General features: G+C 36.1%; 1 protein-coding gene across 1 annotated transcript; it reads left to right on the top strand.

Moving 5' to 3' along the window:
• Positions 1 to 331: 331 nt before the first annotated feature.
• Positions 332 to 3,636, top strand: LOC110775602 (phenylacetaldehyde reductase-like). The gene is made up of 4 exons (XM_056842131.1): positions 332 to 340; positions 2,952 to 3,146; positions 3,252 to 3,414; positions 3,584 to 3,636. Exons 1-4 carry the CDS (start codon positions 332 to 334, stop codon positions 3,634 to 3,636), a joined length of 420 nt encoding a protein of 139 aa, XP_056698109.1.
• The last annotated feature ends 9,020 nt before the right edge of the window (positions 3,637 to 12,656 follow it).

The following is a 12,656-nucleotide window of genomic DNA, read 5'->3' on the forward strand; positions in this document are numbered from 1 at the left end:
TTCAGTATCCTGCTCCAATCGAGAAACCCCCTTCTCCAAGCTACGTGTCTGCAAACTCGAAGGAGTCAAATTTTGAGGAATAGGTTGCCTAACAGAGGTATGGTAGGCTCTAATCACTTCCATTAACTCCGGCGATGGCGGTCCGTTGCTTGGGTAAGGTGGAACAGCTTCGCTCCAGTCGAGATCTACTGTTCCATTGGATTCAGAACTGGGTTCCTTCTCATTCTGTTTCTGCTGAGATTTCGACCTTGAAGCGTTCTCTAATGGTGTAGCCGAAGATCCCTCAATCATTTCTCGCAATTCCGATCGTTGTGGCTTCTTCTTCCTCGGCATGGTGAGAGTGCGTACGATAGCAGATCACCTTATCATGCGCATCCCCCCATGAGAGAGAAAGCTTTTTGAGTGTACTAACTAATCCTTAGACTTTATTCTAATTAAAATTGAATTTAATTAAAATAATGCGACCTACGAAAATAATTAAAATAATTATTTCATTTTAATTTCATTTATGGCTCCCACTCAAACCAATAATTATTCCGGATAATTAATTATGAAATATTAAATTAAAACTCGCGGCCCGGCCCAAGCAAATAAAATATTAAATTAAATATCCCGTTAGCCCAAATTAATGAGAATATACGAAGCCCAACGAAATAAACAATTTTCAACAAAAAAAGTCCGATTACGTACTTGGACTTGGCTTGCGCCCAGCCCAATCCCTTGCGTGTAGCCCATGAGGCGCACGAGCAAGCTCGCACACCCCAGGCCTTCGCGCGCGCGCGTGCCTGCAGATGTCGCTGCCCCTGCGCTGCGTCGTTGTGCCTTCGTGCGCTGGACGTCGCATGGCCTTGTGCCTTGCTTCGTCTCAGCCCCGCAAGCAATGCCTGCCCCTTCCTCGCCCAGCGCGCACGAGGCACGCAGCATGCTTGCTGCTGCCCGTGTCGCTGCGGCTCGGCCAATGCATAGCAGCCCGTATGGCTCGACGAGCCATACATCCATCACACTTGTGCTCGTGCCTTTGGTTCGTGATACGGACCAACTTAATTAAAATAAATTTAATTTCACGAACTTGCATTAATATTATTTTTCAAAAAGTTACGATTTTTATTTTCGAAAAACAACGATTTTTAACGATTTAATAAACTCCACCGACAATCCAATTTCATAAAATTATTAAATCAAGAGCTAACAATATTCAAACTTTTAAGAACGAACGAATCAACATTAAAGTTTGAACTTTTAATTAATAAAATCTGAAGCTTTAAATCATTCATTAACATTTAAATTTCAAATTTTTAATAATTTGGTTTAAGTGCGATTAAAATTAACGAAACCATTCAAAATTTTAATCCTATAATTTTAAAATTAGCCACTGACCCATGAAATTATATCCCCTTTCCCAATTAACCGAATTATTCAACCAAAATTAATTAAAATTCAATTAGGGTTTCAAATTTTACGAATTGGGGAAAGGCAAAATTACGGTTTATACTTATCGTACAAATCTGAAATTTTTACCATAGATCGAAAATATACCCAGCAACATTGTGCCAATATTTCAAGAAATTCCGAGTAGATTAGGTCGACCTTTTAATTGAATTACTGTCCGACACTTTTAATTTTTAATGAAAAATTAACAAAAACGCCCAAGAAACGATACTTCGAGGCCTGTTTTTGCAATTCCGTTCTCATGAGTTGATCTTAGAAAATCCTTTTCAATCAGATTAGGGTTTTTAAACTCGAAAAAACGAATATTTTTGATTTCGGACCTGATTATTACGCAATTCATCCAATAATTCGTAAAAAATTCCGAAAATTCAACAAAAAATTCATAATTTTCGACAGATGCAAAAACAATAAAATCATGCTAATTCATGCTTTGAATACATAAGGCTCATGATACCACTGTAGGGGAATACAGTTAAACATAATAACATGTGCGAAAACAATCCCCAAAGCCAGGAAACATGTATAAAGCAAAGATTAAGCAAACTTACATTCGAAGCGTGTTTTCCACAATAATCTGTCAACGAACACGAACAAAGAACTCCACTTGTCGTTCCTCTACTTGGTTCACCGGCACGTTCAGATCCGTCTTGATTATCGTAGCTTAGACAATCGATCAAGATACTTTGCTTTTGGGATGAACACACCTTGGAGGCACAGAGAGAATTAGGGTTCTCTGTTTTCTCTTAGGGTTGTGTGTATTGTGTTGTTATTAGTTGGAAAGAGGTTAGAAGCTTATTTACATAACCTTACTAACCGACCAAGCCTTGAGGCAAGGCCGGCTAGCAAGCCTCGCGCACCATCACACGGACACGCACAGCAAGCTGAGCCGTGGGCCGCGCTGCTGCTGCTGTGTCGTGGTCTCGGCCCGCACGTGCACAGCTCCTCGGCCATGGGCCTCGCTGCTGCGTTGTGTTGCTTGCTTGCCTAGCGCGCGTGCATGGGCCTTGAGTGCTTCGTGCACTCGGCACGTGGGCCGCTCCTCGTATTCGCGTTTTAATATATTTCCGATATATTATTTATCGTTTCGTATACGAAGAATCACCGTCGTACGATACGATTTATTCGTCTCGCCTAGCTTACGAATATTCGCGATACGATATACGATTCCGATGCAAGGTCGTATCGTATAATACGTTTCCAACTTAATTCCCGAAAAGCTATTAAATGATTTTCCGATTGATTTAATCTGGTGATCTGTTACGTGTCATTGGTGTGACCTTGTAGGTTCAGTCAAGAGTAAGTTGTGAGTTCAATATCCATTAGAACTCACTGATCGGAAGCATTGCTCCAGCTAGCAGTTCCGATCACTTGATCTCACTGAATTAATTGTTCGCAATTAATCTGAACCTTGGTATTAGACTTAATGCACCTTGGGTGAAGGACATATTTCCTTCAATTAGCAGTTACTAACTGTTAATCATTTTGTCCTGATCCTGTTTCAGACTAAGCTAATTGATCCAGCAGTAAAAGGAACACTGAATGTCCTTACATCCTGCGCCAGAATCCCAACCATCAAACGCGTAGTTTTCACATCATCAATGGCTGCAGTTCTGCTCACTGGTAGACCTCTAACTGCTGAAACTGTAGTTGATGAAACATGGTTTTCTGTCCCAGAAATCTGCGAGAAACAACAAATGGTTTGCACACTTACTTGCCATTAAATTCTGATCTGATTTTTTTATCTGACTTTATGGTTGGTATGACAGAAAATAACTGACTAAAACCTGGTTTATGTTATGCAGAAGTGGTATCTTTTGTCAAAGAAATTGGCTGAAGAAGCTGCATGGGATTTTGTTAAAGAACATGGGCTTGATATGGTGTCGATAAACCCTGCAATTGTTATAGGCCCTTTGCTGCAGCCAACAATCAATACCAGTTCTTTTGCTGTTTTAAGCTTGGTTAATGGTATGATCATCTTGGCTTTATGTATATGTTGCTGGAATTTTATGCTCTCTAATAATATGTCATCTCATGAGACATAGAACTTCAAGTGTCTAAAGTACTCCATACCATACCAGTATCTGACTTCCATTGATATTTCATGTACTAATTGTAATTTGCTTAAAATGTGCAGTCACCGTTGGTTTTTTCCAAGGGAGTGAAAAAGGTGGACATGCTGACAGATGACTCGGTATATCTTTAAATTGCTTTTTATTTACCATAATTATAATTAGCCTTATACATCATTCAAACTAGTCATCTCCTGCTTGTGAAATACCCCCTCGAAAACACAAGTATTAAACTGATTTTATTTCTATGTGGAGTTTGAGTTTTCTATGTGGAGTTTTCTCATTTCAAACATATTAAATGATTCATATGATTAGTTTTAAGTTTCCAAGACTCAATCCAATCTATTTATGCACATTTGAGACTTGTTTGGTCGTTATAGGTCATATTTAGGCTAAAATAAGGCATTTTCGCTCCGAACTTTGAACTAAAGAACCTAAGGACTCATTTTAAACATTTTACATGATTAATATGATTAGTTTTAAGTTTTCAATACTCGTTCCAATCTATTTATGCACATTTAAGGATAATTGGATCGTTATAGGTCATATTTAGGTTAAAATGACATTTTCGCTCCCAACTTTGAACTAACGAACTTAAGAACTCATTTCAAACTTACTACATGATTCATATGATTAGTTTTAACTTTCCAAGACTTAATCCAATCTATTTATGCACATTCGAGACTTCTTTGGCCGTTATAGGTCATATTTAGGCTACAATGACATTTTCGCTCACAACTTTGAACTAACGAACTTAAGAACTAATTTTAAACTTATAACATGATTCATATGATTAGTTTTAAGTTTCCAAGACTCAATCCAATCTATTTATGCACATTTGAGACTTGTTTGGTCGTTATAGGTCATATTTAGGCAAAAATAAGGCATTTTCGCTCCCAACTTTGAACTAAAGAACCTAAGGACTCATTTTAAACATTTTACATGATTAATATGATTAGTTTTAAGTAAAAAACACTCATTCCAATCTATCTATGCACTTTTAAGGCTCATTAGGCCGTTATAGGTCATATTTAGGCTAAAATGTCATTTTCGCTCCAACTTTCAACTAACGAACCTAAAAACTCATGTCAAACTCTTTAATACATGATTCATATGATTATTTTTAACTTTCCAAGACTTAATCCAATCTATTTATGCACATTCGAGACTTCTTTGGCCATTCACTAGTAGAAAAAACCCCTGTTGGAGCCCCCTTGTCGCAGCGTACATGTATTAATACGCTTCAACAACTAGTAAGTCAACGCGGGTCAAACCCATTAAAGGGTTATTGCAGAGTACAAATTAATTGCCCCCTTCAAAAGAGTTTTTTGCAGCGTACATAGTAAAAGCCCCCTGCAACAACCCTTTTATTTTGTAGCGTACATGGTAAAAGCCCCCTGCAATAGCCTATTGTAATTTTTTTCGCTGCAACTTAATTAATTCATACCAACATTTCTATCTCAAACCTGATGACCAAAAAAAAGTTCATATCCCGCGCGCGCTCAATACTCCCTTCTTCTTCCCTCAGCTTTCCCTGCGTCTCGCCCGTCGCCGGTGGTTCTCGCCAGTCTCCATCGTCGTCGCCCGTAGCCGGTGGTACTCAAGCAAGGGTCTATTTCCTTTCCCCCTCAACGGTGGTTTCTGCTCGAAAAACCACTGTAGAAGTTATTCCCTGCTCGAAAAGCCACCGGTGAAGTCATTCCCTGCTCGAAAAACTAAGCTACTTTGCTCGGCCGGTTCACGAAATCTGTTCTCCGTCAATCCTCGCCGCGGCAAGTAACTTTCTTCCCTGTCCCTCTTGATTTGCGTTTTCAGAATTAGGGTTTGTTCAATTTTTTTTTTTTGCAAGATTTTCAATTCGTTTATCTTTTGTTGAGTCCTTATTGTCTGATTTTGCTGGTTTAGAAGAGCATAATGTTTGCATTTTATTTTTAAATTGACTGAGTTTTGATTATTTTCGTTTTACAATTGTTGTTGGCTATGAAATGTGTTGATATCTGTAGGGCTTGATTTTTTAATGATTCAACCTAATTGAGTCAATAATTAGTATTGATTAGCTATTGCCTGGATTAGGGTAGTTGATTAGGTAGAAAATATTACGAGAGAGAATTTCACATGGAGTTTCTTTGGAAACCGTTACCTTTCGCTTTTCGAATTAATTCCAGGTGCTTTCATTTGATCTATGTCAATATTTTCTTGAAGTTGTGTTTGTCTGGTTTAGGATTCAGTGGAGGTTTTACAGTTGGTTAATTATTTCATTCTACCAGAACTGTTGATAACTTTAATGCTTCTTACATTGGCTGATTGTTTATTTCTCTATTTATAGTTGCTAAAATGAACTAATAATATCCAGTAAAACAGAAAAGCGGTGGAGTTGGTATATGTATGGAGAGATGATTAGTAAATTGTGAATTCATTTGTATTAGGCCTAAGCCAATGGAAGTCACAGCATGTTAGGATTAATTACGAGGACAAATAGCTGTAACAAGGTCGTGTGGAACAGGATTAGATCTTGCAGGTTGGTGGCAATGTCTTACAAATGCAGCAGGTTTGCATTAGTACAGGATTAAGGCTGGTACAGAAATAAGCTTCAAATTTGTAGTCGTAATAAGTTCGCAAAATGCACCTATTTCCTTAATAGCAATCCTTATCTGACTGGAAATCTGGAAAGCCACATCTATTTTTTTGGACGTATAGCACATTAGGCTTGAACTCGAGACCTCCCTCAAGCGTCATCATGATGCTTACCACTTGAGCCACGTCTTGATTAATGCTGCAAGATGATGAATTATGTTTTTGGTACAAGTAGAGCTACATCTAACAGTCATAATGATGTAGACGGGATGGATCTAAGTTGTATTGAACTGAACCTGAAGCAGGGAGTGGTAGTAGAAATGAGAATGTTTATACTCATGTGGAGTATGAACTTTCTCATGGGGACAGGAACAAGAAATTAGTCTAATGCTCGTATTACACAGCTTTCACTCAAAACTAAAGGCATAAACTTGAGTTGTTGGAATAAAAAGCACGGGGACCACCCAGCAAATAATATACCCCGATGCACAGACTATCAATCCCGCCAGACGCTCCCCCCCCAATTCCGCTCCTCTCAACGGTTTGAAACTAGCGCGGGGTTTCCCTTTCTCCACAAAATCAACTCATTTTTTCTCTCTTTGTGTGTTTTATCCTCGATTAAGCCAATATATTTTGTCTTTATACTCCAGATTTGACAATGTCAATCATGGTAAATGTGGAAGGCCTAGATGAATCTTTATTTATGGATTACTAGGGAGAGTGGAAAATTGAATCGGAAGTTGCGAGTCAATAAAAAGAAGTATTGAGCTTAATACCGTCATTAAATAAAGAAAATTTATTGCCAATCACAAGCATGATTGTCTGTTGATAGAAGACCTAGGAAGTCATTTATCAATTGCTTTTACCTTGTCGTAAACATATATGTTTATAAGCTGTACTTGTTCTGTTTAATTTCTGCTGGGTGTATTTTCATCTCTCATCCTTATTCACCCAATCCAAATCATACCTTATCCATCCAGAGGGGAAAAAGGGGGAGGGTTACGAGTTAGTATAAGTTATGCTAGTTTGACTGTTCATCTTTGATTAGGGATTAGATTATTGATGGATTTGACTGATGCTCGAAATTCATAAGAACCAATCAGTTTATGGTCAGGTGGGATTAAATTTGCCTCAACGCAATTGCCTCATCTGGAGCACATATAGGCTTTTTGCACTTTTCATATGTGACTTTGTTTCTGAGTTAGGCAGTTAAACAAAATGCAGGCTCTAAATTTAAATGACCGCTCAAAGACCTGAACCTTACTTCATGTAGAAACTTGCTCAAGCTTGAAGGACCGGTTCTCGATAATGCGTTAGTTATCACCCTGGCTTCAACTCTAAGTAATTTCCTCGTAAACTTGTTTGAGTGAAGAGTTGTTCTTTGTTGCATTTGAAGTTTTTTCTTTAATTGTATGTAAATTTTGCAACTTATTAATATATAGTCATGCCAAAATTTTGTAGATTAGTTTATCAATTTCCTGCTTTGTGTTGTTTAGCAGTTTAGGACACGGGATTCATGCTTTCATATGCTTTCTGTGGTTTCCGTTTTTGGACTTTGGAAGATTTAATGTAATTGGGAAATTGATGACTGAACTCATTGTCTGCTGTTGGAACTACTTCTTGATTTTCTATAATTTTTCTCGTACCTAATATGACAATCTTGGTTCAGCGTTTGAACAAGTGCCTCACTTTCTCCTTTTTTTACTTAGTTCTGTAAGAGGCAATGAGGCATTGTTGTATGATGGGTCGAGTTTGTAATTTGAATGTCAAACTAATTTATCCACTTTGACTTGTTTGTTGATCGTTGTTACTCGTCTTGTTCTTGAATCTGTGACAAAATGTTCTAAATAGTGTTATCCTTCTACATCCTTTATGTAAATAATTTCCTCAACTATTGCACAACATTTGTCTATGAGTTTTTAATGGCATGGATTTATCAGGTACACTGCCTTTGAACATGTCATCCATGGATACTGTTATTGGTGTCTCCAAAGTACGCGACTTTCCTACTGCTCCACTACTTGCTGAAATGTTTAGAATTCTGAAGCCAAGATGGAAGAATTCTGATTCATTTGACCGAACTTTCTGGTGATCTACCTTTCGAAAATGTAATATATTTTGAAATTGCTAAATTGATATGAATATTGATAGTTTATGACTTTGCGTATGTTCACCTTTCCATTTAATCCTGATAGATACTTCTGGCAATCTGCAGATTCTTTCTTCTTTGCAGCGGAAGATACTTGTAGCGGGATTCTTGGAACCAGAAGCTGGCCAGAAGCAACCTGATGCTTTTTCAGGAGTTCAGTCTACACAAGTTAGTGCCTTACCTTTTCTGTTAATTACATAGCTCCTTAATTAATCTTCGGTTCATTCAGTTCATTAGTCTATACAAGAGTTCAGTCTATACAAGTTAGTGCCCTACCTTCTGGTTTAATTCCTGAGATTACATCAACCGCTATCAAATTAGAGCAAGTTCAGATTGATAATAACAATTTTACTAGTACTATTCCTAAATTCTAAGGGTCTTGGATCACTAAAGAGTTTATACAGATTTTCTGCTTCGAATGACCTTTTGTTTGGTGGGATTCTGTCTAGTTTTTGTGATCTCCTGTTATGCGTATTATAAATCTGTCTCAGCATTTGTTGTCTAGTAAAATTCCTGAGATGAAGAAATGTTGGAAGTTAGTATCATTATCTCTTGCTGATAACAGTTTTGTGGGCAAAATCCCACATTCACTTGGGGAACTTACCTTGACCTTTCTGACAATAATCTAAGTATAATACTCGGGGGTTGTGAGTATTTCTGCTGCTGATGCTTGCTTCCTGTACTGCTGTCTTCTGATACAGTGCAATGGTTGATTGTGGGTGAGGTTTTTTCCATTTAGATGGTCGTCTTGCTGTTTGTCTGCTTTGCCTCTAAAGTCTGAAGTACTGATGTTAATTTCCTGGTGTTGTTCTGAAGTAAGAAAGTCATGTTTTAGCTGTTAAAGCAAGGTTGTAATAGCTAAAATGTGACCATTGTATCCCTGCTAATCTGACTCCGTCTATGCCTCTATCTCTAGAGACATTGGAAGGGTATTTTTAGAGTTTTACCTGTTGTCTTTCAACTTAACCTTCAGAGTTGATTAAGGCATTAGGAATTAGGATGGTTCAATACATACAAAAAAAGAGTGTGATTGATCAATAAACCAAAAAAAAGAGTGCACTTGATCTATAAACCAAAATAAGATAGTGAATAGCTGGTGTGTCAATTGAAATAGTTCTTTTCTTTCATCAATAATATTTAGTATTCAGTTTGCTTTTCTTTTTGAAATCCTTGAACCGACCAAACTTTTTATGCTAAACAGCTAGCAAATCCATTTGTCCAAAAACAGGAATTTGTTTCTGAATGATTTGAAACTATTTTATCTTGTTAACTACCTAAAAGAACAAGTTGAATTTCAAAATGTGAATTCTTAAGGCTAACAGCTAAATACTTTGTTACTGTAGTTCCTAATTTGCTTATATGGTGGCACATGCTTTCTTTTGTATCTAGGTCTCTCTTTCTTTCTCTGTATACTTCCTCTTCTCGTTTAGTGCTTACTGTTAAATATGACATTTTTCTAATACAAAATCCACGACAAGCTGTACAAATTAAGTTGCAATTCTAAGTCGTTATAGGTCATATTTAGGCTAAAATGAGGCATTTGCGCTCCTAACTTTGAACTAAAGAACCTAATGATTCATTTTAAACTTATTACATGATTAATATGCTTAGTTTTAAGTTTCTAAGACTTATTCTAACTACTTATACACATTTAAGGCTTGTTTGGTCGTTATAGGACATATTTAGGCTAAAATGACATTTTCGCTCCCAACTATGAACCAAAGAACCTAAGGACTCATTTTAAACTTACTAAATGTTTTATATGCTTAGTTTTAACTTTCTAGGACTCATTCCAATCCATTTATGCACATTTAAGGCTCAATGTGTTGTTATAGGTCATATTTAGGCTAAAATGACATTTTCGCTCCCAACTTTGAACTTAAGAACCTAATGACTCATTTTAAACTTATTATATGATAAATATGCTTAGTTTTAAGTTTCTAAGACTTATTCTAATCTATTTATGCACATTTAATGCTTGTTTTATCGTTATAGGTCATATTTAGGCTAAAATGAGGCATTTTCGCTCCCAACTTTAAAATAAAGAACCTAAGGACTCATTTTAATCTTATTACATGTTTAATATGCTTAGTTTTAAGTTTCTAAGACTTATTCTAACTACTTATACACATTTAAGGCTTGTTTGGTCGTTATAGGACATATTTAGGCTAAAATGACATTTTCGCTCCCAACTATGAACCAAAGAACCTAAGGACTCATTTTAAACTTAATAAATGTTTTATATGCTTAGTTTTAACTTTCCAGGACTCATTCCAATCCATTAATGCACATTTAAGCCTCATTGTGTCGTTATAGGTCATATTTAGGCTAAAATGACATTTTCGCTCCCAACTTTGAACTTAAGAACCTAAAGACTCATTTTAAACTTATTATATGATAAATATGCTTAGTTTTAAGTTTCTAAGACTTATTCTAATCTATTTATGCACATTTAATGCTTGTTTTATGGTTATAGGTCATATTTAGGCTAAAATAAGGCATTTTCGCTCCCAACTTTAAAATAAAGAACCTAAGGACTCATTTTAAACTTATTACATGTTTAATATGCTTAGTTTTAAGTTTCTAAGACTTATTCTAACTACTTATACACGTTTAAGGCTTGTTTGGTCGTTATAGGACATATTTAGGCTAAAATGACATTTTCGCTCCCAACTATGAACTAAAGAACCTAAGGACTCATTTTAAACTTACTAAATGTTTTATATGCTTAGTTTTAACTTTCTAGAACTCATTCTAATCCATTTATGCATATTTAAGGCTCATTTTGTCGTTATATGTCATATTTAGGCTAAAATGACATTTTCGCTCCCAACTCTGAACTTACGAACCTAATGACTCATTTTAAACTTATTATATGATTAATATGTTTAGTTTTAAGTTTCTAAGACTTATTCTAATCTATTTATGCACATTTAATGCTTGTTTGATAGTTATAGGTCATATTTAGGCTAAAATGAGGTATTTTCGCTCCCAAATTTAAAATAAAGAACCTAAGCACTCATTTTAAACTTATTACATGTTTAATATGCATAATTTTAACTTTATAAGACTCGTTCCAATCTATTTATGCACCTTTAAGGCTCATTGGGTGGTTGTAGGTCATATTTAGGCTAAAATGACATTTTCGCTCCCAACTATGAACTAAAGAACCTAAGGACTCGTTTTAAACCTACTAAATGTTTTATAATCTTAGTTTTAACTTTCTAGGACTCATTCGAATCCATTTATGCACATTTAAGGCTCATTGTGTCGTTTTAGGTCATATTTAGGCTAAAATGACATTTTCGCTCCCAACTTTGAACTTAAGAACCTAAGGACTCACTTTAAAATTATTATATTATTAATATGCTTAGTTTTGAGTTTCTAAGACTTATTCTAATCTACTTATGCACATTTAATGCTTGTTTGATCGTTATAGGTCATATCTAGGCTAAAATAAGGCATTTTCGCTCCCAACTTTAAAATAAAGAACCTAAGGACTCATTTAAAACTTATTACATGTTTAATATGCATAATTTTAACGATCTAAGACTCGTTCCAATCTATTTATGCACCTTTTGGCTCATTGGGTCGTTATAGGTCATATTTAGGCTAAAATGACATTTTCGCTCCCAACTTTGAACTAAAGAACCTAAGGACTCATTTTAGACTATTAGGACATTGTCATTAGTTGCTTGAATGTTAAAATGTGATATTTAATTTGTATTTAATCTAATGTTTAATTTAAATTTCTGTTTTTGTAAAGGTCCACACTCCGAGGATTGCGCCTTATGCGAGGAGATTTATGTGGTTCGCGAGCAATGGGCTAAGTTTTTTGCCAGCAAGTATTTATTATTGGCTTTAGCGCGCTTGATCGAGTTGGTTTAGTTGTTATAGAATAATCTTTTATATTAAAATGTATGTATATGTTGAAATTGGTGAAGGAAATAATGCCCTTGGTCCAAGTATGCATTCTATGTTAAGTCTAATAAATGCGGTTCAGTATTAATTGACAAGTTAATAATTCAGTGAGATCAAGTGAGCTGAATGCCTAGCTAGAGGCCGCTTCAGTTCAAGTGGAATTAATGATATTAATCCACAGCTTACTCTTGACTGAACCCGTAGGGTCACACAAATAGTACGTAAACGGATCAAGTATCTAATGGCATTAGATACTCTATCTATGAATATTCGGAACCGACGGATCTTGGTTTCAGTGGGAGCTAAGATCGTCACAGGCAAGAAATGAATACTCCGGAAACGATGATATTGCCGGAAACGGAAATATGGATCGTATCGGAAATATAAATATTATCCAAGTCGAAGATGTTGCCGGAAACGGAAACATGGTACGTATCGGAAAATATTATCGGAAATGGAAATATTGCCATAATCGGAAATATTGCCGGAAACGG

This window comes from Spinacia oleracea, chromosome 4, assembly GCF_020520425.1.
Source record: "Spinacia oleracea cultivar Varoflay chromosome 4, BTI_SOV_V1, whole genome shotgun sequence".
In the NCBI taxonomy this organism is placed as follows: domain Eukaryota; kingdom Viridiplantae; phylum Streptophyta; class Magnoliopsida; order Caryophyllales; family Amaranthaceae; genus Spinacia; species Spinacia oleracea.